Below are 20111 nucleotides of genomic sequence, written 5' to 3' on the forward strand. Positions count from 1 at the left end.
CCATTTATTTGATAATTTTCTCCCCTTTCCTCCTCTCCTGTGTGCATAAATTCCTGCTGGGTCGCACCTCCACATAATCCCTTTGTTTGCCTAAGTAGCCATTCTTCATGTGGTAGACAGTTAGTGTTGGTGCATTATTTGACCATAGTGGCATCGGAGCTCAGCTCAAGTCTATCCTTAACCAATATTCACACATATTCTGTTTTCAGGAGGGGCCACTGAATTGCGATCAAGAAAAAGAACAATGGCTGAGGTTAGTGATGATGTGGAGATGCCGGTGATGGCAGCCTTACAGCCTGTAGGTCAGATCAGCTAAATCAACAAAGAGAGGGAACTGAATCGGTGACATTCTTGTTTGAAAGGCTGGTTGCATGCTGTCTTTCCCAACTGAGCCACCAGGGGTTTAGTAAAGGGAGATAATGGGCCAGAAATTGCTGGAAAAATAATGACGCATTAACAGCGCTCGTCATTATTAGTTCGTAAAATATCTAGCAATTTGCGGTGAAGGAGAGATAAGCCATGAGTTCCGATTCTCCACAAATTGCTGGATGATTTGGCGTAACTCAAGGCGTATCTCTTTTTTGCCGCAAATTGCTGGACACTCAATGAACTTCAATGGGGAGCCTCATGGCGAGATGATAATTTTTTTGGGTTTTGGCGAGGCTAACTGACCTTGCCAGCCACCTCTGTCCAGGCCTGCTGCTTATTATTCCTGGGGATCTTCCTGCGAGTGCTAGGGAACAGTACCACCCCTCCTTGCCCTGACCTCCTCGCGATGACCTCCAGGGAGCCATCAGAAAACCTGGAGCCAGCCCTCCGACTCATGACTGCTCCACAGTGTTTCCACGAAATGTGAAAGCAGGGCTTACAACTTAATTTTAAGAGGTGCACTCCTGCTTGAAATATGCCTCGGACAGCCAAAAATGGGCTAGCTGCTCGTTTCCCAACTCCATTGGGTGGGTAGCCCGTCAATCACATTCCAATGAGGCTAGGGAGATGAAAATGTTGGAGCCTTATGCTGGTGATGTCAGCGGGTTTGCCGCTTGATCTGCTCCATCACCCGATTCCCGCTCCAGGTTAAAATCGGGACGAAGGTCTTGTGGGACCCACTGACCTTTGGCAAATTTGTAAAATCTACCCTCATGCGTAGGAAACACCGGAGAAAAGAAGCCTTGGTGGGTGGGAGGGGGAGAAGGTGGGGTCTTATTGAGGTATTTGAAGCCCCTAATGGTGTCGCTAAGGGAATTTGACTCAAATACAGAAGCAGGAAAGATTTCTCACAGTTTGCTGCTCCTGTTGATATTTTTTGGCCAGACAAAGGCTGCTGAGATTCTTGGGGCAAACATGTGATCTTGAGCATTTCTCCAGGAATTTAAGTAGCTATTTTAATGCAGAACGTGTTGCATAATATCTTGAGACTGAGAGGGGATAGGGACTTAAAGGCAGAGAGAAAGAATAATAAAGAAGCAAAGAGGAGCTGCGTGGGGAGAAAGGGAAAGGAAAAGCAAAGAATAAAATTAAAAAATTAAAAAAACCCACAAATAATTTGAAGAGGTCATGATCTTAAAATTAAAACTAGGCCATTTAGTAATGAAATCAGGAAGCATTTTTTCACGCAATGAGTAGAGGAAATCTAGAACTCGCTCTCCTAAATGGCTGTGGATGCTGGGTCAATTCAAATGTTCAAGACTGAGATTGATAGATCTTTGTTATGTAAAAGTATCAAAAGATATGGAGTAAAGGTGGGGAAATGGAGTTGAGGTACAGATCAGCCATCATCTAACTGAATAGCAGAATAGGCTCAAGGGGCTTAATGGCCTACTCCTGTTCCTATGGGCGCTAAGTTGGGCTGTGTAGCGCCCGTTGTTTCGACGTTACACGGCCTCTCCGACATCCAAGATGGCGTCTTGGATGTGCACGCACGTTTCCAGCGTGAGGTGCGCCAGACGCCATCTTGGTATTGGAGGTTGCGCAGGCGCAGATAACAAATGCTGGAATCATGCAAAGTAGGGAGAAAATGGCTTCAATCAGTGTGCAACGCTGATTTAAAGTGATAGACACTATTTTGGGACTTAAAGCTCAACTCAACGCACAGTCTTAACCCCGACCGTCTGAACGTGTCTTAGAGAGCCTGGAGGACCCCCCACTGGCGCTATTTAAAGGGACCATGCAGGACTTACAGGTTAGTGGCTGGATTATTGCCTTTGGCTGCCGAGACATTTGTAATCGTTTTTGGAGGTCTCCTAAACTTCAATACTAGGACGCGGGGACATAGACTAACATTTAGAGCCAGGACGTGCAGGAGTGAAGTTAGGAAATGCTTCTACACGCAAAGGGTGGGAGACTTTTGGAACGGTCTTCTACAGACGGCAGTTGATGCTAGCTCACTTGTGAATGTTAAATCTGAGATTGATAGATTTCTGTGCACCAAGGGTATTAAGTTATATGGGGCTAAGACGGGTATATGGAGTTATGTCACAGGTCCACCATGATCTCACTGAATGGTGGAACAGGCTCGAGGGGCTAAACGCCACTGCCACTTGCTGCCTCTTGATATGTGCCACCTTCTTCTGCAAGAAAGCGAGGCATGTGTCTGGGTGATGTTCCTGTCATGGTTGAATAGCTGCCAGTGTGTGTGGCCTGTGAGTTGTGGGTGGGCGGCTTCAAACAGTGGTAATGTGTAAGGGTGAGAGGAAGCATTTGATTGGAAGAGTTGAGTACTGATGGAAAGTGTTTATTGGTATGTGGGTGATGGGGGGTGTAGTGTGTGGTGCAGTTGGTAGGAGACACCACTTGACAGTTGACCTCACTCACCTTGCCCACCCATGTCAAAGCATTGAACTTCTTCCTGCACTGCATCCATGTTCATGATACTGTGTGCCTGGCATTGACTTCATCCCCCGCTACCTCCAATGTCTTTTGAGTATATGTCTGGAGGGCCTCTTGCGCTCACCCCCCCCCCCCAATGTGGATATAGGATGTCCCTCCTTCTGTCCACCTCTTGCACCCAAGGTCTCTAGCATATCAGCAGATAATCTTGGTGCATGCACTCTCGCAGGCCTGGTACTAACTCAAATCGGCAGATTGGTGAGGTCTGGTGTGCAGATTGGAGGATGTGGGATTTAGTAATGCAATGTTTTAACATAACTCATCAGTGTGTAAACAAAGGGATGGGATCTGCATCTGTGTTTTACGTGTGCGATGTCTGATCTCTGTTCGAACTCCATGCAGACAGTAGACTGTTATTTTCAGCAAATAACATATATAAGCTACCTTTAAGAGATTTCTAAGAAACATCTTCCCTTTAAGAGATGCAGCTCCATCTGATGGTGGAAAGTGCAAATTACATTAATTCCATGTGCAAGGTCTGGAAAGGAATGCCGATTGCAGGTAAGTGCTCCCTTGAGACCAAACTTGCGTCTTGCCTGCCCAGAGTCCATCAGGCGCGGGGTGTTAGCGCAAACATCGCCCAGAACGGACCCTTAGCCAATTTTTCCCCCGCTGTTTCTAATAAAAACATTAACACTAGAAGGGTGCCAAGTTTGATCCCTGGGCTGTGCTGAATTCGCTAGGTTAATAGTAAGGGAACCACAAATGATCTTAGCAGAACTGGGCTGGGAAAAAAAAAACATCCAAAGTTCTCGCTACTGATTGCTGTCCAATGACCCTCCTCTCTCAAAGAAAATATTCATGTGGGTGTCACACATGAAGAATGGCCTTTGGACAAGTTATGGAAAGGTTATCTGTTACCTGTGGAACCTTAACCCAGGGTGAATTAGTGCCTTCAGTAGTTAAGGGAAGGAAATTGGAATGAGGAAACAAACAGAAAAGATAAAAACTATTTATACAGAGCTGTTCACAACCTCAGGACATCCCAAGGCGCTTTATAGGTAATGAAGTGCTTTCAAAGTGCAGTCACTGTTGTACTAGAACAAAACTATTGCTAGACGAAAAAAGACCAAGGTCCATCCAGTTCGCCTTCTACCATCCTAGTAGTCGCATGTAGGAAATACAGCAGCCAATTTGCGCACAGCAAGGTTCCACAAACAGCATTGTGATAATGACCAGATAATCTGTTTCAATGATTTTGGTTGAGGGATAAATATTAGTCAGGACAATGGGGAGAACTCCCCTTCTCTTTTTCGAGTAGTGCCATTGGATCTTTTACATCCACCTGAGAGGGCAGATAGGGCCTCGGTTTAACATCTCATCCGGAAGACAGCACCTCTGACAGTGCAGCGTTCCCTCAGTCCTGCGTGAAGTATCAGCCTAGATTATGTGCTCAGGTCTCTGGAGCAGGACTTGAACTCACAACCTTCTGACTCAGAGGCAAGAGTGCGTCCACTGAGCCAAGGCTGACGTCTTAGAAAGACAGCTGTAAGGAAAAGTAGACTTAAAGAAATAGTTAACGAGCAAATGAATACGCTGGCCAGATTGTAACCCTCCCTGCCTAGCGGTAACCTGGCAGGTGAGCAGTAAAAATCGGGGGAATCCACTTACTGCTCGTGAACTGACAGGTCACGATTTTCACGGAGCAAGTGACTCTATCTGAAACTCACCCGTTGGTATCCGGGGTCCCAGGACGTAATCGGAACCCAAACATGATTTTAACTGGGTGGGACAGAAGTCCTGGGCCAGAAGTCCTGCTCAGCGGCCAAACCACTCACTAATACCTCACTGGATTGTCACCAGAAACTGATTGACACGGCTTGCAGGAACATTTAAAGGGGCACTCACCTCCAATAATAGAGATGAATAGGATTTCTGTGCTTTTCTGTGACTGTGTTCCAAATGCATTTCAGAGCTTGGAGATTGCTTTTTTTTTCATTTGTTTGCCTTACATTTTCAGCTCTTTATGGGTGCCATTTTTGCGCCTTTATTCTACATGGATGAACAGTTGGAGGAACAGCAGCAGCAGCCTCAGCAACCAGAACTGTTCATAGAAGGCCCTACCCAGCTCAGAGGATCTTTAGGCCCAAGAGTTACCTTCCTGGAAATCTCAGAGGAACAGTGCATCACTAGGCAGGCTGTTACGGACCTGTTGCCTGCTGGAGCAGACAGCCATGCTGTGAAAGTCACCACTGCCCTGACCTTTGTCACCTCAGGCTCCTTCCAGGCTGCCACAGGAGAAATCACCTGCATCTCCCAGTCTGCAGTGCACAGCTGCATTAAGCAGGTCACCAATGCACTCAGTACCAATTAGTACATTACTTTCCAAATGGATGTGCCAACAGCCAGAATGGGAGAACTCTGGGAATTGCAGCAATGCCCGGCTTCACCCCCCACCCTCGTGTACAGGGCATCATCGATTGGAGTCACCAGGGCACCAGAGGACAAGCCAGGAGCTTTTCTCAACAGGAAGGGTTATCATTCCATCAATGTCCAACTGGTGTGTGATCACCACCGAAGGATCGTTCAAGTCTGTGCTGGTTTCGCTGGCAGCTGCCACGATGCTTTCATCCTGAGACACTCGTACATCTCTCCACTATTCTAACCCTCCGGGAATGTCAGAGGACAGCTGATAAAAGACATGGAATACCATCTCCACACCTGGCTGATGACACCCCTCTGCAACCCAACCAAACCTGAGCAGCACAGCTCCAACAATAGCAACGGGACCACCAGGAACATCAATGAGCGCACCATTGGCATCTTGAAGCTAAAGTTCCGGTACCTTGATTGGTGTGGGGTCACCCTGCAATAAGTCAAGACAAAGTGGGTAGTATCAGAGCATTGTGCTGTGTTCCGCACAACATGGCTATAAAACAAGTACTGGAGCTGGAGGAGGCACAGCAACAGCAAGAGGCGTCATCCAACAAGAAGGAATTAGGCGAAGGTGAGAGAAAACTAGAAGAAGGAGGGCAGCACAATGCCTCGCAGCCAGAGAGGCCATGGAGCAGTTGATCTCTCAGCACTTTCATTGATCTACTCAATCTACTCACCTGAAAAGTGACAAGAAGCCCCTTTACATTAACAGCCACTTTTGTCTCCTTCACCACTCCCTTCATTCTGCATTAAAGAACGGTGAAACCATTCAGCCAACCTCTACATCACGGACATTATGACATGCCAACTAACCAGGTGCGATGAAAACAGACCATAAACCAAACCCCCAAATGTGAAAAAGATGATGAATTTATTTACAAACAGAAGATTGATCTAAAATTTCTTGACACCCAAGTGCTCAACCCATAGTGCTTTTCTAAACAGAAGGTTTCCTCACTCCACCACCCCTATGAGGTGCTTTCCCCAGTGGCTTCAGCAGAGCTGGTAGAAGCCTGCTGTTGCTCATGTGGGGACCCTTGAGATGACGGCACGACTGTTGTATGAGGAGAGATTGGGTCGAACCGGCCTGTATTCACTCAAGTTTAGAAGGATGAGAGGGGATCTCATTGAATCACATAAAATTCTGACAGGGCTAGACAGAGTGGATGCAGGGAGGATGTTTCCCCTGGCTGGGGGGGGGGGGGGTGTGGGGGGGAGTCCAGAACAAGAGGTCACAGTCTCAGGATATGGGGCAGGACATTTAGGACTGAGATGAGGAAAAATTTCTTCACTCAGAGGGTAATGAACCTGTGGAATTCTCTACCACAGAAGGCTGTGGAGGCCAAGTCACTGAATATATTTAAGAAGGAGCTAGATAGATTTCTAGACACAAAAGGCATCAAGGGGTATGGGGAGAGAGCTGGGATATGGTATTGAGACAGAGGATCAGCCATGATCATATTGATTGGCTGAGCAGGCTCGAAGTGCCGAATGGCCTACTCCTGCTCCTATTTTCTATGTTTCTATGATCATAGCCGGCGACTCCTGGGTGCTCGAGCCCGAAAGAGCTCTGCTGCAGACAGCTGACCTTCGGCTTCTGCTGGGGCAGTCTGGCCTAACTGGCTGTGTAACACCATATTGGTTATTGGTTGAGGGGTGCCAAGGAAGCAAATGGGCTGACATCCTTCGAGGGGTCAACACCTGCCACTCATCCTTCGAGGGTGTCAACACCTGCCACTCATCCTTCGAGGGTGTCAACACCTGCCACTCATCCTTCGAGGGGTCAACACCTGCCACTCATCCTTCGAGGGTGTCAACACCTGCCACTCATCCTTCGAGGGTGTCAACACCTGGGGCTCATCGTTTCCACTGATCGGCTGGAGGGCGGACTGCAGAAGATGAGTGATTCCTTGGAAGCCCCTGTCCACTTGCTCCATCAATCTGTCCAAAGTGGACATCTGCCTCGCTTAAGTGGAGATCTTTCTATTCAAGATGGAGCAGAGGTTTGAGCCCAGAGTCTGCATGGCAGCCTTTTGTACTTCCACCACCGCTGCAAAGCATCCGAACATGGAACATGGCTGCAGCGCCCCTGGAGGTGGTTAACACTCTCCAAGGTTGATTGCAGAGTGTTAATGCCATGTGAGATGACACCACACAGGCTGGAAGTGGACTCCTCCATACTTTCAGCCATGGTGGTGAAACCCCTTGGCTGGCCTTCCAATACCTAGTACAACTGATTGTGTGAGGCAAGCAGTTTTCTTCTCATTGCTGGGCCCCTGAAGTTCGCATCTCTGTTCTCCTCAGCAGAGCTGGGAGAGGAGCTCGACGTCTGGTGAGCTGTCTCCTGTACTGTTTCTGCCACCACTACCCACTCCGGTGCACTAGTGCTAGGTGCATCACCATGTGCAGATCCCTTTACCTCACTCCCTAACCCAGTCCCGGTGCCAATGCCTGTGCTGGTGCTTGGGAGTGATGGAACACATGACGGTGCCTCCTGAGAAAGAACCTCCTCCTCTGAGATGTCTTTTTGGGGGGGGGACTCTGGCTGTTCAGAAGGACCTAAAGGATGGAGAAGAGTTAGGAAGCTGCACAGTTGCAGAAGACATGTATCACAATATAATTTGTTGTAGTCAAGGTGGCTGAATATGTGTTTTCCCACTGTTTGATGAAGGTGTACAGGTAATCATCAGAAACCCTGTTCAGTGAAGCCTCCAGCTTTGAAATGGCCAGTGCGCACAGCTCTAGCAGGCCCACAGATTTCTATGGCTTGCTGCTCCATCCCACTTAAGATCATGAGGTTGGGTGTTCCACCCCTGGTCTTGCTGCACTCACGATTATTGTGCGCCATTTTGACCTGCAGAAAGAGAGGTCAAGAGTTAGTGAATGGCTACTGAAAGGAGAGTGCAGACGTGGGGGTCTTGTGGTGGTAATGCACATGCTGAGAGGGAGAAGAAGCAAGATGGAATCAGGATGAGGAGGTGTTGAATGGGAAACAAGTGTGTGAAGTGAGGAAGGAATCCTGAGAGAAGTCGGTGATTGTACAAAGGCTGGCAAGTGAGAGGAGAATGGTGCTAGTGGCTGGTTTGAAGGAAGCAAGGAAGAGGTGGGTGTGTGTTTGTAATGAAAGGAGAGGTACTGTAGTGTGGCCTTATGCTGGGTGGTGAAGGAAGTGATGGAGGGAAGGGAGTTGTTGAGATTGGTGGGGGAGGGGGTGAAGCTCTGCTGCCATGCGTTATAAAGCAAAAGGAATAAATGAAGAGCAGTACGCACCCTTGCTTCTCTAGTGAGGTCACTGAAGCACATCCTGCACTGTATCCAGTTCCTGGGTGATGTTCCTGGAGCTGACAACCTCTGCAATCCCTCTCCGTGCCTCGCTGACAGAGTGTTTGGTAGTCCTCTTGGCAGTGCTGCGGAACAGGAGTTTCCTCCTTGGCCTCATCTCTTTGACAAGAACCACCAGGGAGGCTTCTGAGAATCCCGAGGGCATTGCTGACGACTCATTTCATAGAAAATTCTTCTTCCAGCACTTCGGAAACAAAAGAAGCCAGAAGGGAATGCAACCACCATTCAAGAGGTACATTCCTGCTTTTAATAGGACTCTGGATGACCCACAGGAAATTACTCCTGGAGGTAGGCAGATTTCCGATCAGGTCGGCCAATTCAGTGGGAAACTCACCGGTGAGATTATAATGAGGCCCAGGAGTTAGAATACACCGGGTCTGTTTTGGCTGACTTTTAAACTGAAACAAAAACTCAACCGGCCAAAATTGACTCAGAGAGAGACAGCAGCAAGGAGAAACAGCAATAGAGACAAAGAGAGAAAGGTAGTAAGTTGCAGACATTATATAGTAACTTTGGACCAGCAATGCTCCCTATATACACAGAAGGTAGAACACACCAAGAAATGTATTTTTTACTTTATGTGCACCACTTACACTCATGCGCATACAGGAAAATTTGCACTAAAACAAAAGCAAAATACTGAGGATGCTGTAAATCTGAAAAAAAAAACAGAAAATGCTACAAACACTCAGCAGATCAGGCAGCATCTACAAAGAAAGAAACAGAGTTAACCTACTGAGTGTTTCCAGCATTTCTGTCTTTATTTCAGGAAAATCATAGTATCATAGTAAGTTACAGCATAGAAGGAGGCCATTTGGCCCATCGTGCCTGTGCCAGCTCTTTGAAAGAGAAATTTAGTCACACTCCTCTGCTCTTTCCCCATAGTCCTGTAATTTTTTTCCCTTCAAGTATTTATCCAATTCCCTTTTGAAAATTGCTATTGAATCTGCTTCCACCATCCTTTCAATGTCACCCGAGCACAACGCAACGCCATCAACGCTCTCAAGACCAACCGCAACATCGTCATCAAACCAGCGGACAAAGGAGGAGCCATAGTCATACAGAACAGAACGGACTATTGCAAAGAAGCATACCGACAACTGGACAACCAGGAACACTACAGACGGTTACCCGCAGACCCGACCAAAGAACACACCCACCAGCTCAACAAACTGATCAAGACCTTCGATCCAGACCTTCAAAGCATCCTACGCACTCTCATCCCACGTAATCCCCGCGTGGGAGACTTCTACTGCCTCCCAAAGATACACAAAGCCAACACACCTGGACGTCCTATCGTATCAGGCAACGGAACCCTGTGTGAGAACCTCTCTGGATACATCGAGGGCATCCTGAAACCCATCGTACAGGGAACCCCCAGCTTCTGTCGCGACACTACAGACTTCCTACAAAAACTCAGTACCCACGGACCAGTTGAACCAGGAACACTTCTCACCACGATGGACGTCTCGGCACTCTACACCAGTATCCCCCACGATGACGGCATCGCTGCGACAGCATCAATACTCAACACCAACAACAGCCAATCTCCGGACGCCATCCTACAACTCATCCGCTTCATCCTGGATCACAATGTCTTCACCTTCGATAACCAGTTCTTTACCCAAACACACGGAACAGCCATGGGGACCAAATTCGCACCCCAATACGCCAACATTTTCATGCACAAGTTCGAGCAGGACTTCTTCACTGCACAAGACCTCCAACCAACACTATACACCAGATACATCGACGACATTTTCTTTCTATGGACCCACGGCGAGGAATCACTGAAGAGACTACACGATAACATCAACAAGTTCCATCCCACCATCAAGCTCACCATGGACTACTCCTCAGAATCAGTTTCTTTCTTGGACACACGAATCTCCATCAAAGACGGGCACCTCAGCACCTCACTCTACCGCAAGCCCACGGACAACCTCACGATGCTCCACTTTTCCAGCTTCCACCCTAACCACGTCAAAGAGGCCATCCCCTATGGACAGGCCCTGCGAATACACAGGGTCTGCTCAGACGAGGAGGAACGCGATGGACACCTACAGACGCTGAAAGACGCCCTAGTAAGAACGGGATATGACGCTCGACTCATCGATCGACAGTTCCGACGGGCCACAGCAAAAAATCGCATAGACCTCCTCAGGAGACTAACACGGGACGCAACCAACAGAGTACCCTTTGTCGTCCAGTACTTCCCCGGAGCGGAGAAATTACGCCATGTTCTCCGCAGCCTTCAACATGTCATCAATGACGACGAACACCTCGCTATGGCCATCCCCACACCTCCACTACTCGCCTTTAAACAGCCACCCAACCTCAAACAGACCATCGTTCGCAGCAAATTACCCAGCTTTCAAGAGAACAGCGTCCACGACACCACACAACCCTGCCGCGGTAACCTCTGCAAGACATGCCAGATCATCGACACAGATACCACCATCACACGAGAGGACACCACCCACCAGGTGCATGGTTCATACTCCTGTGACTCGGCCAACGTTGTCTACCTCATACGTTGCAGGAAAGGATGCCCCGGAGCATGGTACATTGGCGAGACCATGCAGACACTGCGACAACGGATGAACGGACACCGCGCAACAATCGCCAAACAGGAGGGTTCCCTCCCAGTCGGGGAACACTTCAGCAGTCAAGGACATTCAGCCACCGACCTTCGGGTAAGCGTACTCCAAGGCGGCCTTCGAGACACACGACAACGCAAAATCGTAGAGCAGAAATTGATAGCCAAGTTCCGCACCCATGAGGACGGCCTCAACCGGGATCTTGGGTTCATGTCACGCTACATGTTACCCCACCAGCGAACAAATGTTATCTGTTTTTAATATAACGGGTCAGTTGCTGTCTTTTCTATGTTTCTACCTCTCTATCTCTGTTTTTTTTTGTTTGTTGTTTTTTTTGGTGATTTGTATATTCTGAGACCTGGCAGGTAACACCTGTCTGTCTGCACACTGATTGCCTTGGCAACGGGCAGTTGAAAAAACTGTCTGTTATCACCAGCATTGTTCTGTGAATTATAAATGCGACTTCATTTCGAGGACTTCATTTCCACATCGTTCACCTGAGGAAGGAGGTAGCCTCCGAAAGCTTGTGAATTTAAAATAAAATTGCTGGACTATAACTTGGTGTTGTAAAATTGTTTACAACCATCCTTTCAGGCAGTGCATTCCTGGTCATAACAACTCGCTGCGTAAAAAAATATTTCCTTATGTCGCCCCTGGTTCTTTTGCCAATCACCTTAAATCCATGTCTTCTGGTTACCGACCCTTCTGCCACTGGAAACAGTTTCTCCTTATTTACACTGTCAAAACCGTTCATGATTTTGAACACCTCTATCAAACCTCCCATTAACCTTCTCTGTTCTAAGGAGAACAATCCCAACTTCTCCAGTCTCCCCACATAACTGAGTCCCTCTTCCCTGGCACTATTCTAGTAAATCTCTTCTGCACCCTCTCTAAGGCCTTGATATCCTTCCTAAAGTGTGATGCCCAGAATTGAACTGAGGCCTAGCCAGTGTTTTATAAAGGTTTAGCATAACTCCCTTGCTTTTGTACTCTATGCCTTGTTAATAAAGCCCAGAATACCATATGCTCTTTTAGCAGCCTTCTCAACTTGTCCTTCAAAGACCATCAGGTCTCACTGTTCTTGCACCCTCTTTAAAATTGTACCATTTAGTTTATATTATCTCTTCTCATTCTTCCTACCAAAATATATCACTTCACACTTCTCTGTGTTAAATTTCATCTGCTACATGTCTGCCCATTTCACCAGTCTGTCTATGTTCACCTGAAGTCTGTCATTATCCTCCACATTGTTTACCACACTCCCGAATTTCATGCCATCTGCAAACTTTGAAATTATATCCTGTATACGAAAGTCCAGGTCCTTAATATATATCAAAAAGCGCAATGGTCCTAATACCGACCCCTGGGGAACACCACTGTATACTTCCCTCCAGTCTGAAAACCATTCACCACTACTGTCTGCTTTCTGTCCCTTTTCCAATTTTGTATCCACGCTGCCACTGACTCTTTAATCCCCTGGGGTTTAATTTGCTAACAAGTGTATTATGTCGTACTTTATTAAATGCCTTTTGAAAGTCCATATACACAACGTCAACCACACTACCCTCATCAACCCTCTCCGTGACTTCATCAAAGAACTCAATGTTCATTCTGGTGCCCATCCTCCTGTCAAATGGTCGGGTGCCAGAGAGATCAGTTGGGGGTGGGGGGGTTCCGTGGATAGATCGTGGGGGTCCGAACCCGGGGTGGGGGAGGGCGTGAGGAGGGGGTGTCCAATCGTATGGATTGGGAAACAGGTTTGCTTTTGGGCCAAGGAGAAGCATTCCTGCTCTTCCTGGCTCACAATCAATGGATCCAGCCACTCTCGCCTCTCTTCAGCTGCTGGGTTTCCCAAGTCCTGGGAAACCTGGCCCACAGCCATTAAATTTAGAACACAGCTAAAATTTGAGGCACGCAGCCTCATTAAAATATTTAAATTAGGGACCCGCCTCTGGAGAGCAGGTTAGTCGTCTGCCTTCCTAACCCACCTCCATTAACACCAGAAGTTTGAAGCGGGTTGGGGTCGGGTTTCCCATTTTTGAATTTTTAACCCCTTCATCCCTCTTCTGCCCATTCTGGTGGGGGTTTAAAACTTCCCCCCATTGTGTTTTATTCATCTAAGTACTGGTTGTGTGGAACAGTGGTCATTCTTCTCCCAATTAAAAAAAATAATGCCAAATTCAAGATCTGTAATTTCTGTTGAGATTAGCAATTGAGATAGGGCCAAATCTCAACATAAACCTCCTCCTCAAACTCACCACACAAAAAAATATTCCAGTGATAGCACAGTGCAGAAATAGCAAAACTCTGCTATTGACATGGAGCCTTACTAGATGCGAGCTTGGATCGGAGATAGACCTACACTGTAACCTCGAGTCTGCGCCCTACGCTTGTGTCTATCAAGACTCCGGAGCAGACCCTCACAAATTCTGCCCTAAATGATTTATTTCGCTGTTTGCGGGTGTAATGATGGCACTTAACGCACTGACAGGTTTGAGTCTCTCTGTTCAGTTCCCAGTCTGAAGCGGCATTGAGTGGGGAACAGTCCCATCTCCACATGTTCTCCTGCTTTCTCTCCCTGGAGGGTGGAGGAAAGTGAGAGAAAATAAAAGCAGCAGCATCTGCAAACCCCCCAGTCAGTTGGGTTACGAAGCAACAGTGAGAAGGAAAAATAGAGAAAGAAAAAGAAGAGAGAAAAAAAAAACATATTAATGCCACTTGCATATTTCAATGCAGGACGTGGAATTGGCTTAATTTCACAGCCCTTCTAATGACAGCCATGTTTCACTGTCTGCTCACTTCATTGTGAAGGTGGGGAATGTCGGGCTCCACACATGGTGCTCAAATTGCGTGTGGTATTGTTCACTAGCATCCCACTGCCAGTGTGATTTTTAACAATTGAAAACAGCTGACAAGATATTAAGTGCTGTAAAAGCTAAACGTAGCCAAAAGTATTGAAACTTTGTAGCAGCGGTGCTATTTTGCTAAGTATTGAACATTGAGCATTAAACTTTTTCCAAGCAGTTAATAATTCAGTTACTTTACATTACATCAGCAATCGAGTATAAGAGGCCACAAAAAAGGTACAAATAAAAATAGTAAAAATTCTCAATACTTTTCTTTCCCACCTCCCTCCCCTCCCATTTGTGCCACTAAGTGTGACCCTACAAATCACGGCTCTTGCTCTGCTGCCATAACAATGATTTGGTGGGAGTTCCAGCCGCTGACCAGTAAGGCACCCGATCCGACTCGAATTTCTGTGGTCAGAGACATAAGCATAAAGTTTTGTAGACACCTGTGTCATTGGTGATGGAATTGGGGTATCCAATGTCAGGGAATGAACTTTCAGCAGAGCCACAGAGATACATGGTTGGTATCAGACGACCATCGTTAAAGGGGCCTCTTTTCCTGAAAGGCCTGTCTTCTTAATGCAACCAGTCACTCTGCTATCAGTTGACATACAGACCTCAACCTTTCAAAATCTTCTTAATTGCAAACAACAGCCAGTTAGGAGACATTTAGAAAGCTTGCATTTATATAGCACCTTGTCATTTCTCCCCAAAACACACCAAAGCGCTCATATGCAATGAATTGCTCTTTCAAGTCCAGTCATTGTTGTTATGTAGATGAACTTAGTAGCCATTTTACACACTGTAACATCCCACAAACAACAACAGGATGAATGACCAGTTGTATCAATATTTTGTTGTTGTGTTGGTTCTGGGAGGAACATTGGCCAGGACTTCGGGGGAACTCCCTGTTCTTCTTTGAAAAATGCCATGGGATCTTTTATGTCCATTGGAGAGGGCAGACAGGGCATTGGCTTAATATCTCATCTGAAAGACAGCACCTCCGACGGTGCAGCACTTCCTCAGTGCTCAAATCTCTGGAGTGCTAAGGAATCTTTGATGTCCACCTGAGTCATCGGAATGGCAGACATCTCATCTCATCTGAAGGAATGCATCTTTAACAATGCAGCATTTCCTCAGTACTACATTGGATGCTCAGCTTAGATTCACATAGCTATTCCTGCTGATGTGCATGGTAGTTTCCTTCCTTCCCTGTCCCATTAACATTTGCATTTTGTAGGACAAAAAAAAATAAAGAAATTAGCTGCTAAGAATGAAAAATAAGATCATTCCTGTCCTCAACTGATGTTCTTTGGCCTCACTCCGGAATTCCCTTGCTGGGTTTGCTCCTTGTTATTAGTGTTTTCTGTTCCAGTGTTTTCTGTTCCTCTTCTGAAGGTGCTGATTCAGATTGGTGTCAGTTATAGGTGCTGGCAATCCTCTGGTACCTCAGTCAAATGGCCATTCTTCATGTGTGAGCCACTGTCAGTGTGAGCTAGTTACTTGGCCTTGGGAGGCATCAAAATTGAGCCTGATCCTGACCTCAGCCAATGTCCCACCCTATGGCACTTTCCCACGGGAGTCACTGGATACTGATTGGAAGTGGAAATACTAGTTGATTTTCTCCACTCCACAGAGAACACTCCAGCCATCACAAGGGCTGAGATAAGTCAACTCAGCACAGACTAGGTGATTAATCCTCAAACGTTCCTGGAATACATGACATAGAACCACACTAGGAATGCAGTTACCAGCCATTTGGGAAGCTTTTTTAAAAAAATAAATTATTGCAAAAGTTATCAGAGCAGGGAGCTGAGACAAATTGGATATGCAGAGAGATACTTGGATGTCAGTTCCTTGTGGTCATGCTCCTCTTCATGAATGCAGGTTTCCTCTGCAGACAGCCTCCAGAGTGGCTGAGACTGCGTGGCTTTAAAGGCTCGATTCTGTGATACTGGGTAAAATAGCTTTCTGAACACTCGACACATGAATACACTTGCACAACTGGAGTGGAAGGCTGACTTTTGGATCCAGTAAGGTCAGTTAATTTTAATAATTTACATGACCTCCTTGTGTACCTTGCACAAGGAGTGTAATGAAAGAAGGCCCGCTGAATCCCGAGCCCTTAAAGGGCTGCTGCTCAAAATTAAAGCAATAAAGATATTGGAGTCTCTTTCAAGGCACAAAAGTGGTCACAGCAGTTTTCAAAAGCCTTATGGGGTGGGGGGATGTGGAGGGGAGGTGGTAGAATTCATGGGCGAGGTTGAAAAGACAAACAATGCAATGTGGAGGCATGAATGGCACTTGTGGGCAAATGGCAGAGTGCTGCCTTTAGCATTTGATGCCCAGTGAAGAGGACATTGTGTTGCATGAGGTATGAGCAAGGAGACTTGCAAGTACACACCAGTACACCCTGTCCAGAGGACAGAGAGCACAATACCTGACAGGAGGTGGCAGTCAGACTGAGTACTATCTACTGTACCTGGAAACGGATGCAGTATAAGACGGCAGAGATGCGCCCATAAAGAATAAAGAACAAACCCGAAAGACTTGTCGCTGAATTGTGCTAGACGTGCAATTAAATATTTTTGCATTAATGCAGGAAGTGGGCACAAGCACATCAGCTCACAAAAATAGAAGAGTTGTAGGGGCAACTGCAGGGGCCTGCTCTCCCAACACAAAGGCCCTCGCTGCTGTTGAGGTAATTTTAATTACATTTTAAAAAAAATTATTCTTTACTTTTTTCCTGCGTGAAATGTGTTTGGGGAAATTTTAACCTGTGAGCATGGGTCCACAGTACAAAACTGCCCCTAATTCACCATTTCATTAGCTTGTCTGGGAGTGGGCAATTTGTGGACGAATTTGACCTGTGCACTCTGCAACTGAGTTGAGGCTGCTTCAAACTAGGGCTGTCAGTCAATCGCAGTTAACTTCTGCGATTAACACGTTAATTCTTTCTGGTGATTAATTATTTTTAATGCGCATTAATCGCAGCAGTTAGGCGGAGAGAGCAGCCTGCAAGCCTTCACTCCCCCTCGCAATTCCTGACCGTAAGCTTCCGCGCATGTGCGAAACTTATCTTCTTCCGCGCATGTGCCCTGCTGACGGGCGGACACGATCCCGTTGGTGTGCACGTCATGTTGTGCGCGTGTGCGGCCGGTTATGTCCTTCTGCGCAGGTGCGCCGTTGCCAGGGTGACAGTGGAGTGTGGGTACAGTTCATCATGGATGCTAAGGGCCATCTCTGCAGCAACCTTGGGACCCCCATTTGGCCTACTGCTCCATGGATCCACACTCGTGGCCTGCAGTTAAAACCCAGAGACTGAAACTTTTAATTTTGATATTAGTGACTTTTAAAAAAATATTTGACAGCCCTATTATAGAAAGGATATTATTAAACTAGAAAGAGTGCAGAAAAGATTTACTGGGATGCTACTGGGACTTGATGGTTTGACTTATAGGGAGAGGTTGGATAGACTGAGACTTTTTTCCCTGGAGAGTAGGAGGTTTAGGGGTGATCTTATAGAAGTCTATAAAATAATGAGGGGCATAGGTAAGGTAGATAGTCAAAATCTTTTCCCAAAGGTAGGGGAGTCTATAACGAGGGGGCATAGATTTAAGGTGAGAGGGGAGAGATACAAAAGGGTCCAGAGGGGCAATTTTTTCACTCAAAGGGTGGTGAGTGTCTGGAACGAGCTGCCAGAGGCAGTGGTAGAGGCGGGTACAATTTTGTCTTTTAAAAAGCATTTGGACAGTTACATGGGTAAGATGGGTATAGAGGGATATGGACCAAGTGCAGGCAATTGGGACTAGCTTAGTGGTATAAACTGGGCGACATGGACATGTTGGGCCGAAGGGCCTGTTTCCATGTTGTAAACTTCTATGATTCTATGATTCTACTCTGGATTCACTTCACCGGATCCTAAAAGCCAAGAGAGAGAGGAGACTTAACCCATGCAGACTAGAAGGTCCCAGTTTAAATCCCTGACCTGAACTGGAGGAAGAAACTGGGGGAAAGGGAGAAGAAAGCAATCCGCTGGTCATTGCTGGAAAGTGTGTCTATCTGAGTGTTGTGTGGAGGACAGGATCAGGTTCAACTGTGACCGAAGAGCCTGCTATTGTTCACTGTCTAGGCTCAGCAGGAGTAACACGAAGAGGGGTCACTGGAGGAGATTAGAGATGGTGGAAGAAGCATTGGAAGATATTTTTTTGAGAATTATGCATGCAAAGAGCTAGAGTCATATTGCCTTTACCATATACAACAGGGTTGGATCTGTACCTGTGCAGATGAAGCTTGGTAACCCGCCATAGACTAGGTCATCGTTGTCTGGTAGAATAAACGGACATCGGGCCTGGACTTCCAGGCAGTATTGCTTACAAGGAATCCTGCGAGGACACAGAAGCTGTGTGGTTTTGAAATACTCCGAGCACAGCCATGCTTTGTAGACTGCCTAAAAAAACAAGGGAAGGGAGATTGGGGTTGGGGGTTAGAGAAAGAAAAAAATACACACATTTAACAGGAGTCTATAAATATTCTGGCATCTGGATGGCTTAATGGCTTAAAAGTCTTCACATTGTATAAACAAGTTTGAACCATTAAACTGTCAGTAAGTCAGGTACGGGGTTCCTTAATGCTCTTTATTTTTTCCTTATTTTCCAAAACCTGATGTAATTTCCTTGCGTGACTTTACATCCAAGAATAGCAAAGTATGCCAGTTCCTCAAACTCAATTTACGACCTGACAAAATCACTTATTTCCAGCTTACATTTTAGTGGTTTTAAAAAATTAATTTCTAAGTTTTTTTTGATAATCATATCCAGTGAAAGAAATTGATTATGATTGGTGTTGGATCACAAACCTGAAACTCAATAATGTGGTAAAAGGAAGTGCTTATTTTTTGTGTTGATGGAGAAAATCCCTCTTTTTAATGCGTTTACTTGTATTCCCCTATCTTAGGTTTTCCTGAGTCATACATCGTTTCCAGACCAGAGGCAGAGGAGTGATTGGCTTCCCGGACTCTGCTAATGCAGCTCTCAAATTGGGAGAGAGTGAAACTGGCCTGTACTTGCTTTTCTCCTCTTCTTCCATTTTCCTTCCCTTTCTCTCTTTCCCTTTCCCTGTGGAGAAGTGCATCACTATCTCTTTTCATGGTCTTACAACAGTCCCCAATGATTGCACCTTGTCCACCACAATCCAGACACTGTGGGGGCAGTTTTCAACTCGAGTGCAAATCGGGCAGGCAGCAGGCAGGGAGTCCACTACGCCCACCTGATGGCACTAATGGGAGGTCCAAACCAGTTTCATGGTTGGAGCCAAGCTGGAAGTGTGCACATAAAGGTGGGCGGGTGGGGGGGGGTCACAAAAGGACTGGCAGCAGATTGGAAGATTTTTGTGTGGCCCCACGAATATCATATAGAAAACTTACCTGTGCTGTTTCTGGAGCAGCCTCTAGTGATCCCTTTAAGGTCTGCTGGTTAGGTGGCCCCACATCCAGTACCAATGGGCAGAGCATGCATGGTGCATGCTCCGTCCCTTGGTCCATGAAAATTGTGTCTGAGTCCTACAATCGGCATAGGACACCGATTTTTAAATATTGAAATAAGGCGCTTGCTTGTTTTAGGTGGAAATGCTGGTCATCCAGTTCGAGGCCCACTCAAAATTCGAATCGGGCAACTAGTGGGCGGAAGATTTTTTTAAAACAATTTTTGTCTGCCTTGTCTTTCAGCCTGCATGGGCAGTAGGCAGACGAAAATCTCCCCCTGTACGTTTTATGTGATCAGCCCTTGCAGAGGTTGTGTGACTCAGAATTAACAGATACCCTCATTACAGTAATCAGTACACTATGCATATCCTGCATCGTCAGTTGTTTTGCCAGATGCAATTTAAGCACACAGATCTAAACTTTTACAGCATTTACTTACAATTTAAAGAGCATAGAGAAGTAGAAAACCAGGATTAACATAAGGTAAATATTACATGGCAACATAACTCTGTTTTACAGAGATCACAATGGGTCAATTTGCTCTCTCCAAAGTTTCTGCCAGGACAGACTTGA

At 46.4% G+C, this 20111-nt stretch overlaps 1 protein-coding gene across 1 annotated transcript in view; it reads right to left on the bottom strand.

Moving 5' to 3' along the window:
* Positions 1-20111, bottom strand: part of nalf2 (NALCN channel auxiliary factor 2) — a 279238-nt gene that overhangs the window by 18296 nt on the left and 240831 nt on the right. Inside the window, exon 2 of the mRNA XM_067996692.1 lies at positions 18335-18506. Within this exon, the coding sequence (XP_067852793.1) occupies positions 18335-18506 (172 nt within the window). The remainder of the gene's footprint in view (positions 1-18334; positions 18507-20111) is intronic.

This window comes from Heptranchias perlo, chromosome 15, assembly GCF_035084215.1.
Source record: "Heptranchias perlo isolate sHepPer1 chromosome 15, sHepPer1.hap1, whole genome shotgun sequence".
NCBI classification, from domain to species: Eukaryota; Metazoa; Chordata; class Chondrichthyes; order Hexanchiformes; family Hexanchidae; genus Heptranchias; species Heptranchias perlo.